We start from the raw sequence: 25,848 nt of genomic DNA on the forward strand, positions 1-25,848 counted from the left end.
TTTAGGCACTGCACAGTTTGTAGAAAATTTAGGAATAATGTTAGATGCATTGATAGGATTACCTGGTCTTTCATGTGGTCTGGCAAATGACACTGCCAGCAGCTGATAAAAAAACTGTTAGAGCACTTCAGTTGTTGTAGCAAAATCTTGGCCATTATGCCAAAGTAGCTACAGGTAACAGGACCAAATTAAGTAAATTCTAATCTGTGCCTCCGTTAAGATCCGATAAAATACAAATCATTCATGAAGCACCATTTCACAGGAGTCTTGCTACCAATTTAGAATCAAGATTGGTAACTACTTGGTCTTCTCTGCAAGCAATTTACAATCGCAGATAACAAGAAAATTATGAAAGCTTTCAGTGATACAAGGAATACAGAAATACTAAAAGGAAGCCTCATGATTTACTGCCACTGCTTTTTGCCTCAGACACTATTGCTATACCAACAACTGAGTGTGAACACTCATTCAGTCCTGTGAATGAGATTGTAACCCCTTTAAGAAATACCTTTTGGTGGATCATATGTCTGATTCATCATTTCAGCTGTACCTCCTCTTTCTGAATTGTACCTGCTGCCATCTGTGAAATCCTGGTTGGCAACTGGGAGACGATCAGCAGAGGCCGTCTTTGCGTAAAATAAAAATTACTGCAGAGTAACATCCCTTTGAACCTGTCTGGAAAATGTTGAAAAATTTGGTGAGTACTGGAAGCCATCATTTTCCAACTGAAGTCCTGGACGAAACAATGTTCTTTGTAATACAGTTACTGTTGCTATGGTAATAGCATAGCATCGTTGTGCTGCCCTTCTAATTCATTCAGTGAATCCACAAACAAGACACATATCGGCCAACTCTTCACTGGTAAACCTATCCATACTGCTGAGTATATCTAAAACTGCCCAAAAAAGAACTGAATTCAAATTGAGGGCGAAGAGTAAAGTTATAACACTGTTGTGAAACTCTCAAGTACTCTGTTCACTATAAGTCACACTAATTTAAAGATGGACAATTCAGCTAAATACCTATTAAAAATAAGGATCAAAATTGGGAACAAGCTGAATCGGAATCATCATGCAGAAAATGTACGGAAGACAAACCAAAGACAGGGTATATTTGTAGAACACTTGATGCAAGGTAGTGTTGATACGCAGTGTGGGATCCTTACTAGATAGAACTGACAGGAAGACATTGAACCCGTTCAAAGGACAGTGTATTATCGCGAATTAGAGGAGATAGTGTCACAGATGTGATATGTGAGTTTAGTGGACAATCATTAAGACAAAGGCATCATTCGTTAGGATGTGATCCTTTTACAAAACTTCAATCACAATCTTTCTCCTCCGAATATGAAACCATCTTCTCGCCTTCCATTTATATAGGGAAAAATGATCATTGTAATAAAATAAGAAAAATTGGAACTCAAATCGAAAGATGGAGGTGTCCATTTTTCCCATGTGCTACTCAAAAATGATAGTTGAGAAATAGTCTGAATTACAGAGTAGTCTTTTAGATGTAATGCATTACAGTTCATAGAAAGGTATTCGGTGGAGTTCAGGTTCACCATAGGCCATGTGATTCTCTGACATTTTAAATTTGATTTTAGATCACACAACCACATATGAATAACTGGACCTACTTAAGGCATTTCATCTTTTACAGGTTGATTAATTTGCTAGTGTATTCAGGGTTTGTACACTTTTACACAAACATTTCTGTGATTATGCAATTTTTATTTAAACACATCTCTTGTTTCTGTATACACCTGCCTACATGAATGACCACTTTGAGGTTTATTAAAGGTTAGGTTAGTGTTGTTTAACGTCCCATCGACAACGAGGTCATTAGAGACGGAGCGCAAGCTCGGGTTAGGGAAGGATGGGGAAGGAAATCGGCCGTGCCCTTTCAAAGGAACCATCCCGGCATTTGCCTGAAACAATTTAGGGAAATCACGGAAAACCTAAATCAGGATGGCTGGAGACGGGATTGAACCATCGCCCTCCCGATTGCGAGTCCAGTGTGCTAACCACTGCGCCACCTCGCTCAGTGTGTTTATTAAACTGAGAGCTTATTTATGCGTCAAAATATAAATATTTGGCTCTTCATTTCTACCTTTCCTATGCTCCTCTTTTAATATCCTTGCAGTGTGGGATTCTGGAGGGATTTCTGCTGGCTTCTGTGTTTTTCATGCACTTCATTCTCAGAATCACACTTCCGTTTCTCTTCAAAGCACAGTTGTTACATGCTCAAAAGTTCATAAGTTAAGTAGTAATCAGTTTGATGACCAACTGGAACAACACAGTGCTTTGCTAGACATGTCACTACGTCATCAGAAACAAAGTTAACGTCTGAGTGCCCCATGGAAGTGTGATAAAATTACTCTTGTTCCCCTTGTATACAAACAGGCTGTCATGTATGGTAGGCAGCAGTAGGATACTGCTTGCTGATGGCAACGTTTTACAACCTCTGACAATAAAGTTTAGTGAATAGTCCTGTAGCATTAACGTAGATGAACTATGAACTACAGTTACCTATGAACTATGAACTACATTTACCTTACTGTCCTTCGAAATAGCCACTTCCCATAACAATGCACCACTGAGCTCTGTGATACATGCCCTGGAAACTTTGCACAAAGTCTTCCTTTGGGATGGTATTCAAAATCTGTGTGTCATGTTTTTTTGGACATTAGGAATATTGTCAAATCACTCATTTTAAAGCGAGTTTGAGTCGAGGGAATAGGAAGAAGTCTGAAGGATTGAGATATGGCAAGTATGGTGGATGTTCAAGTTGCACCAGCCCCTTTTTTGCCAGGAACTGTTTGACGATATTGGCTGTGTGTGGGCGAGCATTGTCGTGAACAAAAAACTATGAACCTTGTTGTGCGTACTGGGGTCATACTGTGCACAGACGTTGCATGAAATGGGTCAAAATTTCAATGTACCATGCAGTGTTCAACATCGCTCCCTCAGGCAGAAGTTCCTTGTGGATAAAGCCTTGACTATCGATAAAGGTGATGAGCGTTGTTTTGATGTGTGATTTTTCGGCTCAGACCTTTTTCCAACAAGGTGATGACGGTGAATGCCACACCATGCTTTGCCGTTTCGTTTCAGGGTCATACCGGAGACACTAGGTTTCGTCCTCAGTGACAGTACAGTTCAAGAAATTGGGTGTCGTACCCACTGTTTTGACAAAATCCTGTGAAGCCTCTAAACGAGCCTGCTTCTGATCATCAGTCAAATGATGTGGCAAAAGATAGCAATGTTTTCCTCAACCCTAACTCCTGGGTAAGGACTTGTCACACAGATTTACGGTTCATCTGCAGTTTATCTGCTATCATGCTCACAGTTAATCAGTGGTTGTTTGTAATTAATGTCCTCACTTTCTCAGTGTTTTCTTCACTGATGGCAGTCACCGGTCATCCACTATGGGGATTGGCAGAAACACTTCCCTGGCCTACTCGAAAATGAGTGAACCACTTGTACACATGCTTCATGGACAGTGCTTGCTTGATTCTCATAAACACAACCAGTATTGCATGCATTTCTTTTGGTGTCTTGCCAAGCTTAAAACAAAACTTTAAATTGATCCTTTGCTCGTTCATTGTCTTGTTCTCGGTTCAGAACCAATGCACTACTCAGGCACTTCATCCTACAGGTCTGACACAGAACAAACACAATGCTCAACTGCACTTTGGGGGGTGCAGGTTATCAACACCGGCTGCTACACATGTGCAGCGTTGTGAGTTGTCAGTATTGCCCAATAGACCATTCTGACTTCATTCACCATCAGAGGTTGTATATGCAAAAGTATCACTTTTGAGTGATTGTATGGGTATTTAGTGTGACTTTGACACAATTTCTATTTAGTGCAATGAATAACAGCTTGCTTTAAATGTGGATAAGTGTAAGTTAGTAGAAATAGGTAGGAAAAACATTACTGTAACATTCAAATACAGAAATGATGGTATGTTTCTAGACCCTATCATGTCAATTAAATGTCTAGGCACAATGAAGTGAAACATGAAATGGAATGAGCACATAAGTTTGTAAAGAAGATGAATGATTGATTTGGTTTATTGGACACATTCTGGGAAAGTGCAGCATACCTACAAATGGAGACTGCACACAGAATACTTGTGTGACCCATTGTTGAGTACTGGTTGACTGTTTCAGATCCCCACCAGGTTGGAATAAAGGCACACATCAAAGCATTTCAGAAGTGAGCTGCTGGAGTTATTATTGGTTCATTTGATCAGTATGGGAGTGTTACAGAAATATTCTGTGAGCTAAGATTGGAACCCTGAAAGAGTAGATGATATTTTTCTGAAACACTGTTGAAGTTCAAAGAACTAGAATCTGCAACAAACTGCTGAGTAGTTCTACTGCCTCTGATATTCACGTTGCAAAAGGACAATATCAGAAAGATTGAAGCTTGTATGGGGGCAAACAGGTAGTCATTTTTCCCTCATTCCATTAGTATGTGAAGCAGGGAAGGGAATGGATGGTAGTTGCTTGCAGAGTTTGCATGTTTATGTTGTACAAGTAGGTGTCCTTTTAGAAGAGGTATGGCTTTATGGAAGTGATAAGCTTCCAACATATCGTAGTGGATAAAGAGCACTGCCAATTGCCTTTGAGGTCCAAGGTTAAACCACAGTGAGCACCTTGGATTTTTCTTGACTGGAGGGTGTGAAAAAAAGTTTCAAAGAATTTCCTCAATATTGTGAAGGCGACAGAATAAATAAGCAGTTGCACCATGATGTAAGCCTTTTGATATTTATTGCTTTCTGATGAATTTGGGTTAAATGTTTCCCCATCCATCCCAGTTATGTTTCCTTATTCTTGCTAGGTAAATGTCATTATGATTTCTTCAAAAGGTGGCAACATTTGATCCTGTTGATTCTTGCCATTTCGTAGCATTAAGGGTTAAATTGTTTTGTAGAATTGTTTATCAATATTGGCCAGATTTTAGAATAATTTCAGCACAGTAACTCCTTGATGTAAGTTATACAGATTTTAGAATATGTTTGCAAGAAGCAGTAAAATACATCATGTATATTTTTTGTGGTGTTCAAAATGATTATCAAACAATTATCATGTAATTTTTGTTACTTGCAGTATTTATTGAATCTTTTTACTCATATGGTGAGGCTGCACAGCATACAGTTACATGACACCAGTAAGCCTATATTTTTCCCTTTGGCTCTTATTTTATGCTGCATTTTGAAATTTATGATTTTGAATGGAAAGGCAAAAGTGACAAAGAAAAATAAATTTAACATATATTTATAAAATGGCTCCCATTAAGAATGTGTGTTATGTGAGTTCATGTAAAATTCAAATGTAATTCCACATACATTTACATCTTCATCTAAATAGATACTCTGCAATCCACTGTACAACACGTGGCTGAGGATAGTATTTCCCTTCCTGTTCCACTTGCAAATAGAGCAAGGTAAAAAAGACTGTTTCCATTACTTACCAAATTTGAATCGAGCACAGATAGACTTACTCAGATTAAGTGCAAATTCCTTAGAAAGATGTTACTTCTTTTTCCCAACCACTCTCTTTCCATTCTAAAATGTCATATTTTATATTAGTCCCCATGCTTTTATGAGCACTGTCAATAAAATTAGAATTTTGTAGCTATTCTGTCTAATCATTTTCTCCTTCCCGTCTGCAGTTCAGATTCTAGTCTCTCTGCTGGTTCTTCTTGAGATTGATGAAGTGAAGCAATGTTGTTAGTATTTTTGGTGCTGGGTTAAACTGCTAAGGAAAATACAATAATATATTGTATGGAAAATATATATTATATAGAAAAGTATGTTATGTAGAAAATAATATATTACATAGAACATTTTACTTTTATGTCACATGTTGGTTAGGAAACCTGTAAGAGTAATGATTATACAGTTTGCAGAAAGTAAAGCAATTAAGCTAAAATGGAAAATCATTGAGTTGAAGAGGAAGACATGTATCATCATACACCAAGTAACCAACAGTTCCAAAAACGACTAAATATGTGACAATTTCTTACAGATGATGACAATGGCCTGGGGATGGAGCCTGAATCATTGCAGGTGCGCGAGTTCATTGAAAAACTCGTAGAGAAGCTGGTACACGGCGGGCTGGATGACGTGTGTGTTGGCAAACTCCACTCTCACCCAGACTGTAAGCAGATTTCTGAACTGACTCTTAATTAAACGAAGTTTTTCATACATTAAGGACTAAACTCTGCTTGAATCAGCATCTGCTGCAACATACAATCATCTCTGCTTGCATGATTTTACTTTGGAACTGTTATGGATGTCTGTGAAATACACTTTATTAGAATCAAAACACATTTTGGAAGGGTTGTTTGATCATCTCCCTAGTCTTCATTGTCTAGGATTTATTATGGTGACATTATTAGTGATGACTGATAGATGTTTCAACCTTGAATTTTAATCATTTCTCTGTTTTTCAATATTTATGTTTGTGCAGTAATATAATGTATTGTAGATTTTGGAGTTAAAATATCTTTCCAAAACACATAATGGTTACAATGAAGCTATATTTCACAAAATAATGGACTGATTTCTTACTTTACAAGTTAAAGTTAACACACTGTATGCCATCTCTCTGCCATAACAATTTTTTTTCCTGGCTTAATTTATCAGAGGTCATACTCTCTCACTTGGTCTTGCCTTTGTGTCCTAACTATTCATAAAATATTCCACATAATATAATATATTTTAACAAGGTTCTCTTTTTTCAGCTTAGTTTCTTAAACTTTCCTTTGCTGTTGATAACTGGACATGGAAACCACTACATCACAAATTATGTTTTGAAACTGTGTAGATACTTAAAGGTATGATAAATTGTGAAGAATATTGAGGTTTCACAATTTTCTGCTGTAAAGAAAATAATATCGTTCGCTGTTTCCTGTACTGAAGCTAAACAAAGTAGACAAAAATATAATAATTTCTACTGCCTTCACAGAGACATGCTAGAGTGAGCTATGTCAGGCAGTCTCCAGTAATAGAGTGTTCTGGAGGCAGATTTCATTTGATGGAGCTGCTAATGATATGTCACATCAGAGACACTAATAAATTTTGAGTCATATAGACATTTTTTTAGTAGTGTACTTTCTTACAACACAGCAAATGTGAATAACTATTAATGAAATACGTTTTTCATCTTGAGTATTCCTGGATGTGTTCTATGGGAAACTTGCATGACAGTATTTCAGATCACACCTGTTTGAGGAATGAGGGATGGTGGAGAAAAAGGTTAAAGAAGATGCAAAACACATTATAGTCATCATTTTCATTCTCTGAAGCACTTTCTGGGTTTTATCAATTATCAGGATCACATCACTGACTTTACTACAACGTAGAAAACACATTATATCCACTGTTGTAAAAACTCATAAAATCCGTTTTGTTTTTGTATGGAACGTTAAAAATAGGACCAGCCCCATGACTCCAGTCATAGTTTTCAGGAAGTTTTCTCTGGTCAATTGTCAAATGCCAGAACTGGCAATCACCTTCCAAATATTTTCAAGTTGGAACCCCTTCAGCTTCACTCACAGCCTGCTGGGACATTGGGTAGAAAAGAACAAAGCTCTATAACAGCCTGCCCAATTTGCATGAGTAGGTAATGAAAGATAGGGAGAAGAAAACATAAAGGCAGGCACAAAAGTTGAATGACTCACAAGCATTTGTAACCTGGAGTTCCTCCATATGCAAAAAGAAAGGAAAAATTAACTGAAGCAGAATTAAACAATAATAACAGTACTTGAGGTAGGTTTGACTGTCTATATACCGGTTGTAGAACCAGGCACAGCTGTAGGATAAAAGAAAGATTCACAAATAATAATAATAATAATGATAATGATGATAATAAAGAACAAGCTGAATAAAGTAGGCTTAAAAGTCTCCCTTGAAAAAACCAAATTTATGACAAACATTGAAATAGTGAAAACTGTACATGAAACATTGAAAACTGACAAATTCAAGTACCTAGGAGAAATAATTGAACAAGACATTTCAGAGAAAGAAGCTATTGAACAAGAATTAATAAGTTGAAAACATGCACCACCTGACTAAGACTGTATATAACGAGAAATGAACATCCCTAAATGCCAAAGTTAGAAACTGCTCTACAGTAATTTACTTAGAAGCGCTTTATGCACCAGAATGTTTAACTCTAAATGAAAAAACAATGATGAAAGCACGGGAAATCACAGAAAGAAAAATATTAAGGAAAATTTTTGTACCAGTTAAAGAGCGAACACAATACAGAAGGTGACATAATAGTGAAATTTATGCACATATTGAAAAAAAAAAGAGACATGATTAAGCTTTCTAAGACCGCATACAGAGGATTAATCCCAACAGACTGACAAAAAGTGTGTCATTTATTTGGGAAATTAAAAATTGATAACACATTGTGCAGAGAAAAAAGGAATGATCGTGTGGCATTGTTGGCCGGGAGGCTCCATCTGATGAAGTTCGGCTGCCGAGTGCAAGTCTTAATTTCAGATGATGCCACATTGAGCAATTTGTGTGTCAGTGATGATTAGATGACGATGATGACAGCACTACACACAGTCCACAAGTGGAGAAAAATCTCCAACCTGGCCAGGATTGAAACCCAGGCCCACGACATTGTAGGCAAACACATTACCACAGGTGGATATGGTGCAGAGAAATTGGAAGGGACAAACTCCAGATTACTCTACAAGATATTGAGGAATGACTGCAAATCAGACAGAAATTCACAGATTCAAAAGGTGTCCATGAAAAGCCTAAGAAGAAGATTAGATCCACTTGAACAGAAGAAATAAGGGAGAAACATCAAGAAATGATGAGAGAAATGTAAAAAAAAAAAAAAAAAGAAGAAAGGGCAAAAATAAATGTAGTCCATAGTGGCTCATATGTTAAATAATAATAATAAGAAGAAGAGTAATAATACTAGAATCTCTAGATCTTTGAGATTTAAAAATGTGTTCATCATTGGAAGGGAAAGATGATAATAATGGGGAACAAAATAAAACATACAAGAAATTGAGGGCAGACATGCACTCCTCATCTCCAGTCAGCAGATACACAAGGTATACTGTATTTAAGTCAGCTTCATTACATTTTGAATAAACATCTTCTATGTTTCCAACCAACCATCACATCACATTGTACAATACGTCAATGTTCCATTCTCGTATTAACAATGTAGGAAAAGACAGATTACAACTTACCATAATGAAGACATGTTAAGTTGCAGACAGGCACAATTAAAAAAAACAACTTACATATAGCTTTCGTCCACAGCTTTCATAATCAATATAGAAACACACACCATTCATACTCACCGTGCAACATATTCTCCCCCTCCCCCGCAGAAGTTATCTTCCGGCCGAGATGCTGGAGTTGGTGGTTATGTAGGTGAGGTGTGGTTGCTTATGTGTATGAATGGTGTGTGTTTCTCTTATGCTGATTAAAGCTGTGCCCAAAAGATATATGTAAGGGTCTTTTAATTGTGCCTGTCTGCAGCTTAACATGTCTTCTTTATGGTAAGTAGCAATCTGTCTTTTCCTACATTGTTGACATTCCTACCTGGATCTTGATTTGATTGTTTGTATTCCTTTACCACATAACCATGGAACTTGTGTGGTAAGTCACCAATAGAACTCTGTGCCGTTAAGAGAGATGGCAATTGTGATTTATGGAACAGGTAAACAACTAACTAATTAGAACATCTAAACTCCACCCTGACTCCCTGTTCCTGTCATCTGATCGATACCAAGCTCCATAAGGCACATTTCATGTGGTAACAAGGACAGGAAGACTAACTAAACTGATATAGAGAACTGTATTGATTGACATTAGTAGCATACAGTGTCATCCTGGTAAAAGCCTTTTGCAACAGTGATTGGTATTTTGAAATTCTTTGCAGCACAAGAAAATGAAGGACATGAAAGTGTAAAATATAAGATATGACAAGGGAATATGAGACATGAAGGTCGAAAAATGTAGGATATCATGATACAGTATAAGATCAAATACTGGAAGGTAAAATTTGACTTTACTTATTGTATTATTGTGAAACATAACTACATTATGCATGGAGAGCTGCATCAAACCAGTCTCAGGACTGAAGACCACAACAACTAAATTACAAAGATCTAGAATAGCTGGCTAGCACTTTCAGGAAGGGAAATTCCAACTATTTAAGAGAGAGACATGTAAATGTAGGGAAAAAATTCTAACTTTCAAAACAATTAGTTCATTCTTCAGGGACGAAACTGAGGTAGGATCCCAGAATGAGAGGGAGCCAGCTGTTGTGATGATAATGGGAGACCAAGTGATAAAACACATTCAACATTTGCATCATGTACTGGAGTAATGGAAAAAGTACTGTTCCATTTTCTGCAGTTCTGTATGATGAAATGTCAAAATCATTTACCAACAAATGATGGATGCTACTCTCCACATAGAGGAGGCACTATGTGGCAGACAGGCACACTGAAAAAAGACTGCTAGATATGGTTTACAAACTGGGCTAAATTGTTTGTCAGAGACATAGACAAAACAAATAAACTCACACACACACACACACACACACACACACACTGTTGTCTCCAGGCATTAAGAGCTGACTGAGACTGCGTCTGAGGTGAGCAGTGATGTTTCCTGGGTAGATAGTAGGCATATAGAAGTGTGGAGTGTGAATGGGGAGGGATAGCTGTGTAAGGGTGGGGGAAGATGCTTGTGCTGGTTGTGGAAGTGTGCAGGGACATCACAGGGACAGGATAATTGGGTACTAGGTGAAGTGTAGGTTACCTCTGCTGAGGAGAGGGAGGATACATTGCAGGGAGAGTTACCACCTGTGCAATACATAAAAGCTGGTGTTAATGGGAACTCTCCCTGCAACATATCTTTTGTTCCCGTAACTTCCCTGGCCTTAACCTTTGCTAGTCCCTGTCTTCCTCCTGCCCATCCTTTTTCCTCATCCCACTCCAGCCTCCCACATGCCTTCTATCCCACCAATGCACTTGCGTAGTCCTTTCCCCTTTCTTCATCTCCTCTCCTCTTTGCCCTCCTCCCTGCTCATAACTCCCCCCCTCCCCCCCCCCCCCCCCCCCAAATCACTCCAGTACAGCCTCCCAATGGGAAACACTTCTCCCACCCTTACCTTGCCATCCCTCCCTCTCCCTGCCCCACTGCCCCACACCTCTTCTGTAGCTCCACAACCTACCCCAACAAAAAGATCACTGCCCATCTCAGACACAGCCATAGTCACAGTTTGGCCAGATCAGCTAGAGACAACTGTGATGCTTTGTGTGTGTGTGTGTGTGTGTGTGTGTGTGTGTGTGTGTGTGTGTGTGTGTGTGTGTGTGTGTGTGTGCGCGTGCGTGTGCATGTGTGTGTGCACAATTTTATCTATACCTGATGAAAGACTACTAAGTTCGATACCTTAGTTATATAAGCAGTCTTTCTTGCAGTGTGGCCAACTGCCACTCAACACTTCTTCCATGTGGTTAGTAGCATCAATACCTTCCATGTTGTTGTTATTCCATCCCAAATTTCCATTGTTTGATTAAGCCATTCATCATTAAAATTTAAATTTTGAAAGGATACAGTTTTTGTTCAAAAAAGTAATTTTAATTATGTAATAGGTCACAATGTATGTCAACAACCATCACACCATTTTTAAATGGAAAACAGCTTTGAAAATCATTTATTGACACTTTTGAATTTAAATATGCCTATTCAAATGATTTTAATGTACAAATGATACACCCAGGGACTTCAAATAGAACACACATTTATCATATATCATACACTGAGACAGCATCTGTAAATGAAATTAGATCACAGTGGATCTTGTGATAGCACAAGACTGACTTGCAGACAGTAATGATCACAAATGTCAAACACAGTGTAGCAAGACCAGGTTGCAGTTTTCACTAGTATAAGCCCACCATGATCTGCACTGCTGAGCACATGATACATGCCACAGCATATAAAGGCTCCCATAATTGTAGTTATAGAGAAAAATAAGGAGAACTTCATAGCAACCCATTGAATCTGGAAGCACAGAAATCAGGGCGAAAATAGTCCAATTAAAACTCCCACTGCTAATTGTATAGTTGAATTGCCCATGTTTAAGGCTTTCCTCAGAATGAAGGACATTCAAGAGGTTTCTTAAATTCTTCCTGGATGCTGGACATAAAGTTAAAATGTGGGGCATGTCTGGCATTTTCCAGACATCTGGTAACACTAGTCACAGCACAGTTGAACATCAGCAAAGCTGAATTCAGCCTATTCATGTTCTCAGTATTATTGAGAGAGCTTGTATTAGCCTTCTGAGTGAGTTTGCACAATGGTTAAGTCATTGTACTGGTATTCAAAAGGAACAGGGTCCACATTCTTGATGAATAATGTAGACATGTATTGAATTTCATATATCTTAAAGCATAACTCTATTATGAATTTTATTATTTTTCATTGTTAATGAGTAATTCATATTACAAAGGATCAACCTTCAAAACAAATTTACAACTTTATTGTGACACTCTAATTCATCATAATTTTTCCAATGGAGAGGAAAAATGTGTGATACTTCTTCCTGATTTGTTTCTTCCTCCTCCTCAACAGTTAAGCAAGTGACTGGCTTTAATAATGTGAAACAATTTGAAGCATTCTGTGATGAAGCAAGGAGTACTTCAGTTAGGATACTGTCAGCTCGTTTTCTTCTTAATTGCTTTGCTGGATAGGTTGTAAAATTTTATTAATTTATTAAGTTTTTTTGTAGAAAGTGTGTTTCTGGAAATCTGTTGTGATTGGTTGAAGCAAATAGCTCTCTTTAGCTTGTGCTCAGCCTCTCCAAATTAATCATTCACAAACTTAGTGACAAATTATGGAAAAGTGATGTTCATTCATTTGATAAGAATGGCTAGTGTCACACTGAAAAACAAAAGTATCTGCAGCATCCGTGAGAAGCTTTTCATGAAACCATTTCTGCTACCACTTCATGTATTTATTGTTTTACCAAATGTTGCATATTTGCAAAAGTAATTGTAAGAAACTGTGAAAATGAGGCAAGAGAGGCACATTTCTCAAGAGTGACATGAGCACACACTGATTTTGGCACAGACTATAGCTGTTAAAAGTTTGCTATATCTGCTTTTGTAGTAGCTCTAGAAAACATTCAAAGATGGTTGGTTGGTTCTTTCGGGGAAGGAGACCAGACAGCGAGGTCATCGGTCTCATTGGATTAGGGAAGGACGGGGAAGGAAGTCGGCCGTGCCCTTTGAAAGGAACCATCCCGGCATTTGCCTGGAGCGATTTAGGGAAATCACGGAAAACCTAAATCAGGATGGCCGGACGGGGGATTGAACCGTCGTCCTCCCGAATGCGACGTTCAAAGATGGCAGCACCATACAGAGAGCAGGTAGTCATACATACATACTGTCTAACATGCACCATCAGTTTTCTCATCAGGAACTGGCTCCTGTGTTTCGCAACACATTGGTCCAACCTCACAATGTACCATCATTGGAATGCATTGTCATACAATGAGCTACATTCAGACTTGATAGCCAAAGCTTCAGGAACTTCTGTGTTGACATCTTGAGGTGTCTGGTATGCTGCTGGATATCAGTGTTGTTCTTGCACTATATTTCAACTGTATGACTCATTATCTTCTTTAGGTGCTACCTGAGCCTGCTCACTGAGTGGAACAGAGCCTTACCTGGGCTCTTCTCCATCCATTGCTGATTGAGGTGTTCCCTCTGCGGTCCACTCCAGCTAGCAGCATCCTTAGGCAGTCCAGAGCATCTGTCTGTGGGCTGGCACTCGGTTTTTGGTCCGCCACAGTTTCACTCTTTTCCTCTGCAGATCACTCCCACTAGAAATATTCTTAAGCATTCCCTCTTCAGTCAGGTGCACAAGGCCAAGCACTGGTGTTTAGTCTTCAGCCTCATGCACCAGACTGCCTGTTGGCATTTTGTGGAGTACCATGTGCTCCCTGTGCAGTTTACTCTCACTAGAAGCACCCTTTGATGTTCCATCTTTAGTCTGGTGCATCTGAGGTTTGTTTACCATGTTCGCACCCTAAGTTCTTCTTTTTGTGGAGTTCTGCTGCTGCCTCATTGCATTTTCAACAACACCAGTGCAGGATCCCAGGCTCTGCTGAGTTGGTACCCATTGTCATCATTCATCAGGCTTTTTGTTACCTTTATGTGTATAGTCTCTCATATAACAGTGTCCCCGTACCTGGGGGTCTGTACCAGAACCTTTGTTTCATCACAGTTCATGGAGTGATTAAGTTCCAGTGTTTGGCAATGGCTGATTTAATTGCCTGTCTTGCTCAGGTATGCCTCTGATGTTCTTTGCAGCTTATGTCCACCATCCTAGTTGTTTGACCAGTGTACAAAATGCCACATTGGCAAGGTCTATTCTAAATTCCTGGTTGTCACAGTCCTAGTAATGCCTTCTGTACAAATCTCTCCATGAATATATTTGTAGCCACCAGAGACAGAAGGGCTGTCCAAGGCTTCACCTTCTGCCTGCTTGTAATATTGCCCCCATACAGAAAATAATTTGAGGCCAGTACATGTTTGAACAGGTCCAGCAGAGTGTCGTCAAATTTCTCTGCAGTCAGTTCCAGTGAGTCTTTCAGTGGCACCCTAGTGAACTGGGGTACCACATCAAAGCTGACCATTTTATCAGATTGTGTAATATGTTGTTTCTTGAGGCATTGTAAGAAGTCCCCCCCCCCCCCCCCCCCCCCAAGTTGCCGATGTGATGAATACACTTTCCCTTGTATGAGAGCAGCAGTTACTTCAAGTACTTGGCTACTGGGTACATTGATGCATCTGCATTACTTACAGCTTGAGGCAGTGGCACACCCTCTTAGTGTACTTTTGGCTGCCCATGAAGTGTAGTTGAAACTGGTGCTCTTGTTCATAGTTGTTTAACAAACTTTTCAGGCATACCAATTTCCTTCAAAAGACCCCGGGTCTTCTTGGCCAGTTTGTCTGTAGGGTCACATTCCAAAAGTCTGTACGTGGGTCCTCCATAACTATGATGAAATGAGGGTTCAGGTACAGACTCCCAATTACTGGAACTCTGTTATAAGAAAATCTATGGAGATAAAAGTCATGAATAATCCGATGAGTTGCAACTCTGAGTACCAAGCCTGGGATCCTGCACTGGAGTTGCTTAAAACACAATAGGGCAGCAGCAAAATGCCACAAAAAAAGAGCTAATGGTGTGGACATAGGAAATAAACCCCAGATAGAGCACCAGGTACATCAGACTGAAGGTGGAACATTGCAGGGTGCTTGTAGAGGGATTGGACCACAAAGGGAACACCTTGAACCATACTGGACCAAAAATGGGATGCCAGTATGCAGACGGGTGCATGAAACCTGAAAACAAGACACCAGAACTCATCCTGGTACATCAGACTGAGGACGGAATGCCTAAGAATGTTTCTAGCAGGAACATATCACAGAGAGAACACCTGGAACTGCAGCAGATCAGAAATGGAATGCCAGCCCACAGATAGGCACTCTGGAATGAAGAGTGTATGCCTAAGAATGCTGCTAGTGAGAGTGAACTGCAGACAGAATGCATGGATCCGACAATGTAGGGGGGGGGGGGATGGGGGGGGGGGGGGGGGGGGGAAGAGCACAGATATAAAAACTGGATCCACTCCACTCAACCAGCAGTCTCAGGTAGCACCTTATGAAGATAACGAGTCATGTTGTTGAAATATCATGCAAGAACAATGTTGATATCCAGCAGAATACCCGACACCTCAATGTGTCAACAGCTCACGTGGAAAATCTGAAGAGTTACAGCATCTATTTTGATAGAGTTTTAACTCCCAATGACTGTAACTTCTGACCTCTTTATTTCAATGTTTTGTAAATCTTAGACAAGATTTCTTTAAAAGTATTTCTTCTGTATGTAAAATACATAAAATTCTTAAATATTATAATTTACTTAATATATAAAAATTAATAGGGAGATTACTGTGAGGGAATGTGCAATATGCTGTATTGGCGATCATTATAAAAAGTTTTCATATCTTGTGGAGTTTGTGTCTTTAGTTTCATCATAAACTTTTGAATTTAATTTATTGAATTTGGCATGATTATGTATTGTGGTAACCTATAGCTTCTCATATTTGTGTGTCAGAACACTATACTAATGGGAACAATAGTATCCCTTGAACATATTCATTGAATGCTGCAGCAAATGTGCATAGCTGGTGACTGCTCTGTTGGTAGTGGCAGAAGTATAAAGGTCATTATCTGTTGAAAAGAAGTTATAAAATCCTCAACTAACTGGTGTACAGATTCATCATCTGAGTCAAAAGTCAAATTGTAAACCAAGACAAAATCAAAATGTGTAATATAAATTTGCCAATCCATGAATGTAAACAGGAAGTAAGCACTGGGATGCTATATGGATACTAGGATGTCACTTTACAGAAGCCTTCAATCATTACACAGCAGTGTGTGTGTGTGTGTGTGTGTGTGTGTGTGTGTGTGTGTGAGCTGCATGCAAGTGTTTATGGGCTGTTTGTCAGAGGACTGAGTCAAAAGACATTGACTGTGATACTGCTAATGTTTCTGCCTTGGTACCAGTATTGCCATTGGATTTGCTCAGTATTGAATACATTGTCATCCTTTTTCAGGTTCATTAGTGCAAATATAGGCAAATATACTTCCATCATACAGCAAATCAGATCATTAAAGGCTAACACCAAAATTTTACAATTGCATGTATTTTTGCAAACAAAGAAATCTAAGCTGTGCCCTACTTTCTATCATGCTATATATTACCATTCTTTTAACAAGGAATGAAGATTGATATAAGCTTACAGTGTGGTTTGCCAGCAGTGCAACTTTGCCTACTATTTTGCATGCTTGGAAATCTTTCTGTGAAATGTATGCCATAGCTACATCAAATGTTTCTCAAATATCGATAATGACTATTTCTGTGTATACATTTATATACAGCATAACTGCTAATGCTTTATAATGTCTGCTACATAATTTTGTACGCTGTCATGTTTTGTTGTGGTGTACAGTGGTTTTCATGTCCAGCAGCATGTAAATGCAAAATTATGAGAAAGGAATGGGTGAGAAAGCATTTTTCTGAGGAACAACACAATTACATCAAAGCTCTGCATCAGTGGAGAAATAGGTTTTACTACTTTTTTGCATTGTAAGAGTCTGAAAGCAATGACCAAATTCATATAGATGACATATGCTAACAACAGAACTGATCTCAAGAGAAACATGCATAGTGTCACATAAAAAAATATGTAACAAATGCTGATGCAGATCTTTGAGGGATTGAATGACTTATGCATGTAAGCTTTCCTAACTGTATGTTGGCTGCATTGTAATGAGGGCTGTTGCAGATGACCGCATGTTTGCCTGCCACCACGCGAATCTGTGTGAAGCTCTTGCCAGGCTTTCATTTGCTTTGCAGATGGCAATTGCCAGTAAGTTGAAATATATGTTTTGCTCTAATGAAATTTCTTTGTCATGATGTGCTGTTGATTACTTAGAGAAAGAGAATGCTGACCAAAATGATAAGATACATAAATCTGTAATGAATGAACATCATAAGAATAAAAAGACAAAAGATGAATTCTTTATATTTATTGTCACTCTTTTCAGTACATATGCCATTAAAAATGATCTGCTGAACTCACTGAGTAATTAGCAGTATCAAATTGAGATGGATCCCTACTCCTGTTTCCAGTTATGCCCCCTTTTGTACCGCCAGACACTGTGAGAATACTGTATCTACTACTGTGCTCCTACTAATGGATATTCACTCTTTCATTAGTTAAGGATGTCAGCTTAAAACATTGCACAGAATTTTAAGTTTTTACGTTATAGAATCTTATTCTTTGCAGGAACTGTTTTAGAATGAATAAGATGGAAATAAGTTATTCAAAAGTAAAAATTTGGTCAATATTTTGTTGTCTGATTCATCACATTGTGTGCCAAGTAGGGGTAACATATAATGTGCCTCCAACACTTTCAAGCAGATGATCTCACTGGTATTTTAACGCAGCCCTTTAGTTATTAACACACATTAGATTCTCGCTAATCCAGCCCTCAGTCGTCCAGCCTCTCAGTAATCCGACGCACATCCAAAACCACATGCACAATGAATTATCGTGTGCAACAATGCTCAGTTAAACAATGCTTTATATACTGTATTTGAAATTGTAGCTTTCATTACAGTTTGGAATCGTGTCTTCTAAAAGGAAACACATTACGTTAGACCTCAAGCAGAAACTCAGAATTTTAAATAAGTTAAATCAAGGATCTTCACAGAAAGCCATTGCTGCTGAGTTCAATGTTGAATGAGCAACTGTTTATGACATAAAAAAGGAAGATGACGTTATCTGACAGTACTCAACACAAATGGATAGCGAGTTGGGAAAGCGGAAGGTTATGCGAAAGAGTGAGAATGAAGAACTGGACGTAGCTGTTTATAAATGGTTCATACAACAACACAGTAAAGGAATTCCAGACAGTGGCCCAATTATAAAGGAAAAAGCAGCTGCATTTAACAAATAACTTAGCGTTAGTAACTTGTTTGCAGCGAGTGAAGGCTGGCTATCAAACTGGAGAAAAGGACATGGCATTCGGCAGCAGACAGTCACCAGGGAAAGTCGCTCAGCTAATGATTAGGATGCTGGTGAGTTTGTAAGCAAGATATGGAAGATAATAGAGGAAGAAGATTTAACTGCTGATGCCTTGTATAATGCTGATGAAACAGGACTCTTTTACAAGATGCTTCCTTCAAAAACATTATCTGCCAAGAATGAGAAGGAAGTTTGTGGTTAAAAGCAACAGAAAGAGCTTGTAACATTAATGGCATGTTGTAATGCAAATGGGAGTCATAAACTATTGCTTATGGTGACTGGAAAATCCCAACATCCACGTTTCTTTCAACACACTGTCATAAATACTCTACCAGTGCAGTATTGCGCTCGGAAGAAAGCATGGATGGACAGACAAATATTCTCTCAGTGGTTCCATGAAATGTTTGTACCAGCAGTCAGAAAGGAGCTAAAGAAGAAAAAGCTTCCACTGAAAGCTATCCCTATAATTGACAACGCTCTCAGTCATCCTTAAAGTGTTTCTCTATAGTCCGATGGACCAGGGAATTTTAGAATCAGACATCATTATCAACATTCACTTCCCTTCTCCTTGCTGAACAAAAGTGAAAATGACTCTACCGAGACTATGCTGAAGGCATGGAAAGTAATTAACATATGTGATGTTGTTTTCCAAGCAGCCACAGCATGGGATAAAGTGGAGAGCGCTACCATAATGAAGAGCTGGAGAAAATTGTGGCCATCCATTGATACTGTTAAGTCCCATAGTGTTTAGAGCCATTTGAACCATTGATGCTGAGTTGGATCCAGTAGTGAGTGACAGTGATGAACCAGTCAATTTGGAATTATCAATTACTTTGCACACTGACATATTCCACAACCTGCTAGGAGGATAATAAATTGATGATGAAGATGTTACTAAGTGGCTGAATGAGGAAAACTGTGATATGGACCAAACGTTAACAGATGAAGAAATAATCAAAAGTGTGCAAGAAAGTAATGATGGAAGTGATGAAGAAGAGGACACAGGAGGAGAGAACATGAAGATTTCTCACACTGCTGCTGCTGAAGCTGCGGAGGTCTTCCTGGAGTACATTATGCAACTACCAAATACATGCAGTACCAATGTAATGCTTGTAAAGCAGTTGCATGATAAAGCATGGCACCGTCACATTTCATCATTGCGAAAGTTAAAAATTAGGGACATGTTTTATAGTTAGTGATACGACTGTATAATTATGTAAAGTGTACACTCAAGGACTAAGTTTTCTTTGAAAATTAATATATTTTTGGATTTAATAAAGTATATCCTCTATGTTTCAAAATTGTATCCCTCGGTTTAATAAAGTACAGTACACTATATCCCCTACTTTTTCAAAATAAATAAAAAACAAAATAAATTTCAGATACCCAATAATCCAGCACTTCTGCTAACCCGGCACCCATATGTGCCAGGAATGGCTGGATTATTGACAGTCTAGTGTATTTCAATTCCATAAATACCAATAGTTTCATTTAACACCATTCTCATAGTTAACGTACTTTAAATTTTTGTAAAGACTGACAATCATCACCCAAATTTTGCTTCAGCTGCTTCCTAGTTTTCCTCCAATTATTTATTTTCTGGGTTTCTTCTTTGTATGCCATCATATGAATTCTTATGGTGTTGAGAGGCAGTCTTGGGAATCTCGCATTAGTCAGTAGTAATCATTCAACAAGGATTGTTTAGTACTTAGTCAAAAAATCTTTGAATCACCTTAAATCACTGGAAACCAGCAGACATTCTTTTAAACTGTATTGACCCAAGACCATGTTCACACTGTAGTGTTTCAGTCTATAAATATAAGTAGACTTGTGTTAAAAGTTATGACTTAAAAAAATTATGTTTCACTAAGGAGTCAAGTTTTAGTCATAGCCTGAAATGCCACACATCACTTACATACCAATATTGCCTGCTGCTCTTAGAACTCTCCCATAAAAGCTTTCTCTAAATATACCTTCAACTAAAGATTTGACTCCTGCTCTGTCTCATAGTGTAAGTTAGAGTGAATTTATACCGGTATTTCAAATATTTCATACAGTTTATGGTAACATAATCTTAGATAATAATGTTGGATAATTAATGCTTATTTTCTTCTAGTTATCACCTAATTCACATATCATTTCAAAATCCTTATAATCAAGTCCTATTTGTGTGAAATAGAATTTAGTGCTATTAAATTTTTATATAAAAATAAAATCTTTAATTTAAAATTACTTAATTAATAATTAAATTATTGCGTAGTGGAAAATCAAGGATTGAATGTAACAATATTATGAAAAGGATAGTTGCTACTCACCATATAGTGGAGATGCTGAGTCGCAGATAGGGACAACAAAAAGATTTTCTGAAAGTGAACCTTTGGCCAACAATGCCTTCGTTGGAAATAGACAACATACATGCACACAGAAATGGAACTCACACACACAAGACCAGTCTCTAGCTGCTGAGACCAGATTGCAAGCAGCAACACACGATGGGAGAAGCAACTGGGTGGTAGCGGTAAGGGGGAGGCTGGGGCGGAGAGGGGAGGGATAGCTGCTTGGGGGTGAGAGATAGTAAAGTACTGCTTGTGGGAGCACACAGGGACGAGGTGAAGACAGGGCATGGCAACTATCTGGAGTCTGGAGGTTAGACAGAGGGCAGACCGGGGGGGGGGGGGGGGGGGGGTGGAAGAGGAGAGTAGTAAAGACAGTGGGTGCATTGGTGGAATAGGGGGCTGCGTTGTGCTGGAATGGGAACAGGGTAGGGGCTAGGTAGGTAAGGACAATGACTAATGAAGTTTGAGGCCATGGTGTTGGTGGGAAAGATGCAGATGGCACAGGACCATGGAAGCAGTGATTGAAATGAAGGACTTCATGTTGGGCTATCCCTCCTCTCCCCCCCCCCTTCCCCCCCACCCACTTCCCCCATCCTCCTCCGTACTTCCACCACCTGGTTGCTTCTCCAATCATGCTATGCAGCTTGCAGCCTGGCCTCAGCAGCGAGAGACTGTGGTGTGTGTGTGTGTGTGTGTGTGTGTGTGTGTGTGTGTGTGTATATTTATTTACTAATCTGGGGCAATGTTGCAGCAAAATGTTTTGGAGCACATACCACTATTAACTTCACTTTTGAAGCTCTTCAAATGGTTCTAAGCACTATGGGACTCAACATCGGAGGTCATCAGGCCATCAGTCCCCTAGACTTAGAACTACTTAAACCTAACTAATCTAAAGACATCACACACATCCATGCCCAAGGCAGGATTCAAACCTGCGCCCGTAGCAGCAGCACGGTTCCGGACTGAAGCGCCTAGAACTGCTTGGTCACACCGGCCGGCTTGAAGCTCTTCCATAAATAAAGCTCATTAGTAAAATTTATGCCAGAAATCAGAAAAACGTAAGTTACTATGTGCATAATAAGAATTTGGAGAACATAGCCAAAATAATTTTTAATATTTATTGGGTGATTGTAGCCCAAAAGAATATTGCATAAAAGAAAGGAAAAATAATTACCTGACATTGTCAGAATTACTATAGTAGTGATTCTAGAACAAATGGAGATGCTCCACTTATACTCTGTAATCTTTCTTTTTGTTGTCCTGTAGAAGTAAATACTCCAACAGAAAAAAATCTTAACACCAAAAAACAATTAATATTACGTAATGAATTTGGGAATACATTTCTCTGAGTAAAATACTTGAATGATTAACATTGGAATATGACAGGTGAATGTAAGTGCATATTAAGCCATTTAAAATGTGAAATGCTGCTACATTAATAACTGGTGTAGCAGCCGGAGGTTTAATGCAAGCATTCAAATGTGCATGCATTGTGTTGTACAGGTGCCGGATGTCAGTTTGTGGGTTGAAGTTTCATGCTTGTTGCACTTAGTTGGCCAATACAGGCATGATTAATGCTGTTTGTGGATGACACAGGAGTCGTCATTCAATGATGTGCCAAATGTGCTCGAATGGAGACAGATCTGGTGATTGAGCAGGCCAAAGCAACATGTCACCCCTATGTAGAACATGTTGGGTTACAACAGCAGTATGTAGATGAGCATTATCCTGTTGGAAAATACCACTTTGAATGCTGTTCATAATGGCAGGACAGCAGGTCTAATCACTAGACTGACATACAAATTGGCAGTCAAGGTGCGTGGGATAACCACAGTGCTCCTGTAGATATAGATCATAACTCCAGGTGTAGGTCCGGTGTGTCTAGCACACATACAGGTTGGTTGCAGACCTTCAGCTGGTCTCCTAACCAACACGCACCCATCACTGGTACTGAGGCAGAACCACAACAGACCCCCTCCCTATACTCCAGTGAGCTCTCACCTGACACCACTGAAGTCCTAAATGGGTTAAGTTTGGGGCCAGTGGAATGCATCCTACAGTTCGTCTGGCTCAGAGTTGACCTTGAAGTAATTGATTTTTAACAGTTTGTTGTGTCACAATGGTGCCAACTGCTGCCCAGATTGCTGCTGCAGATTCATTATGATGCACCAGAGCCATACACCAAACACAAAGGTCTTCCCTCTTGGTAGTGCCATGTGGGCGTCCAGAGCCTGGTCTTTTTGCAACCATACATTCTCATGATCACCGCTGCCAGCAATCACGTACAGTGGCTACTTTCCTGCCAAGTCTTTCTGCAATATTGCAGAAGGAACATCCAGCTTCTCATAACACTATTACACTACCTCATTCAAACTCATTGAGGTGGTGTTAATGGCAACATTGTCACCTTAAAGGCATTTTTTACAAACATCAGCTCACCATACCTAATCTCAAATGTAACTAACTCTCATTACCATTACCGTATGTACTTAAAGCAAATCTGATTTTGGCATGAAATCTGAATAGACATTATCTTTCAGATGTAGAAACATACCCATCAACTTTCATCTATGTTGCACAACATCCTCTTGGGGTTGCAATTTTTTTTCCCCTGTGTACATATCGCATCTGATAAATTTCTTCACGTGACTAACAGTTGGTATGTGTTCATCTTCCCTCATTTGAATCAGCTCATGTGTTCTGTAATTGCTGAGGAAAAGTTATGGGAATCCTTCATTGGTGCTGTTGAACAGATGCTATTGGAGACAGTTATTTTAGTTTCCCTGTGGCATGTATCCCTCGTGTGAAATGTTAACTGACTATAATGCATGTCTCTTACATGAAATGACATTTTAATGATGTGTAGGTGAGAATGGAAATCGAAGAAAGCTAAAAGATTAAATTCAGTGGCATCACATACCTTGGTCCTGGTAAAAAGCACCTTGTACACCACCAGACTTAATATCCCTTTTTGACAAACAAATCATTGTTGGATAAATTACAAGAGAATAAAATTTTAAATAGTGCTGACAGAAACATTTAAGGTAGAAAAAGTTTCCAATCATTATGAAATTTTGTACTCCTCCTTCAGTTTTGTAAGAAGGTGATCTACGCACATGAACACACTCAACTGAGGCTTGGCCCTGTATGTTCACAACAAGAGGTATGTACAGGATGTTCCTCAGAAACAGTGCAAGCTATTGTAAGTGTATTCCAAAGCAATGCCCAGACCACACCATATCAAAGTTCATTTTATGGCAAATAGAGTCCACAGTGTAAACACCATAGCAAAACTAATAGCACACTCACAGTGCACTCCACAGACAGCATTACAACTGACTCAGACCATTCCTAAGCCTTTTTATATGCCAGATACTGGTGTGATCTTATCAGAGGATGCACCTTATGGCAAGCACCCTTTAGGAAAAAGATAGTAATATTACACAGGCTATTCAGTTTCAAAGATGCCACTACAGTAATGGAGGAAAGGTGAATATGTTGGGAAGACCGTAAAATTGTGAAGGAGGCACAGGTCCCTCAGACCTCTGGATGAGAGGAAGTCACCTGTTGTGAGGGTAGATGGAGATAAAGATGAAGAGGGAGATTTAAGAGTGAGATGTCAAAGATAAGCACTGTGCCAGTTTTAGTTCAGAGGTGATAAAAGAGAGAGAGTGTGAAGTAAAGATGTATTAAGAAGAAGAGAAACAGAGTGGAGTGAATTATGCAGTTAATAACTGGAAGGGAAGAGGAAAAGAGAGAGAGAGAGAGAGAGAGAATTCATTAAATAATGAAATTCTACCTCGGGGTTGGAAGGAGGGAAGCAAGTGGAAAAATGGGAGGAGGATTGTTAATGGTTGTTAGGACCAGGAGGAGGGCATGACACAAAGGATAAGTTGTAATCATCAGTGTCAAATGTCTTCACTGCAATGAGACTTTCAATAGAATTTAACCCCATGTAACATTCAGCATTGCTTTTTGGATTTATATTATGCCACAGATTTTTTTATTATTTACCCTTACCTACATGCCAGACAGCAAAAAAAAAAAAAAAAAAAAAAAAAAAAAACAAGTTTCATGGAGTGGAAAGCCACTTGAATAAACAAAAATTCATTAAAGTAATACTGAGTGTAAACAGTATTTTAACAATATTAATGGCACATTCCCAATTTAATATTGGGGTAACTGTTACTCTTGTTCAAATCAGAATTTTCAGACAAAATTAGCAACCCATTGATGATGGTGTGGATGAGCTGAACCATGTTTACAAAAACTGTGTAAAAGAAAGCATTGTGATTTGGAACAATGATGCAGATTCCTGGAAACAGAAGCAGCAAAGTGAAAGGAAGATCACCTCATTTACACTGATAGCTTATGTTGAATGATGAAACTTCTTTCCACTTTTGGGATTCAATGTGACTAACATCAATTAGGCACGGCCATATCATCATAGTGTAACAGCCTTGACCATGGAGTTGGGCATATTATTTTAACTTTTAACATCATATTTACCTTGGCATGCTGATGTGGAGGTACTAACACACTTGTTCTTTAGTTTGATATTTCATGCATTGTATGCATTCTAATGTTTCATTACACATTACTATATCCATAACAGATGATAAATATTTAATTTATAATTGCCAGGGTTGGTTTCTCAGTTGTACTACATTCACATGAAACAAATAAGCAGCACAAACACACAAACATAATGTTCAGTAAGAATTATCTTACTCTGAATTTCTGCAGTTCCTATTGCAGTGCATCACTAGTGAGTGATAGGATTAATTCATGTCACTACATAAACATTTTCAAGGTTGCCTTCACTCCAAAGTTGTTTTCACATG

At 38.8% G+C, this 25,848-nt stretch overlaps 1 protein-coding gene across 4 annotated transcripts in view; it reads left to right on the forward strand.

The window, feature by feature from the left end:
* LOC124799283 overlaps window positions 1-25,848 on the forward strand; it is a 746,007-nt gene that overhangs the window by 608,054 nt on the left and 112,105 nt on the right. For 3 of the 4 annotated variants that reach the window (XM_047262858.1, XM_047262862.1, XM_047262859.1), the window contains exons 3-4: window positions 6,036-6,167; window positions 17,424-17,507. In XM_047262858.1, the coding sequence (XP_047118814.1) occupies window positions 6,036-6,167; window positions 17,424-17,507 (216 nt within the window). The remainder of the gene's footprint in view (window positions 1-6,035; window positions 6,168-17,423; window positions 17,508-25,848) is intronic. The other variant, XM_047262861.1, reaches the window with a different exon arrangement.

Source organism: Schistocerca piceifrons, chromosome 5 (assembly GCF_021461385.2).
Source record: "Schistocerca piceifrons isolate TAMUIC-IGC-003096 chromosome 5, iqSchPice1.1, whole genome shotgun sequence".
Classification (NCBI taxonomy): Eukaryota; Metazoa; Arthropoda; class Insecta; order Orthoptera; family Acrididae; genus Schistocerca; species Schistocerca piceifrons.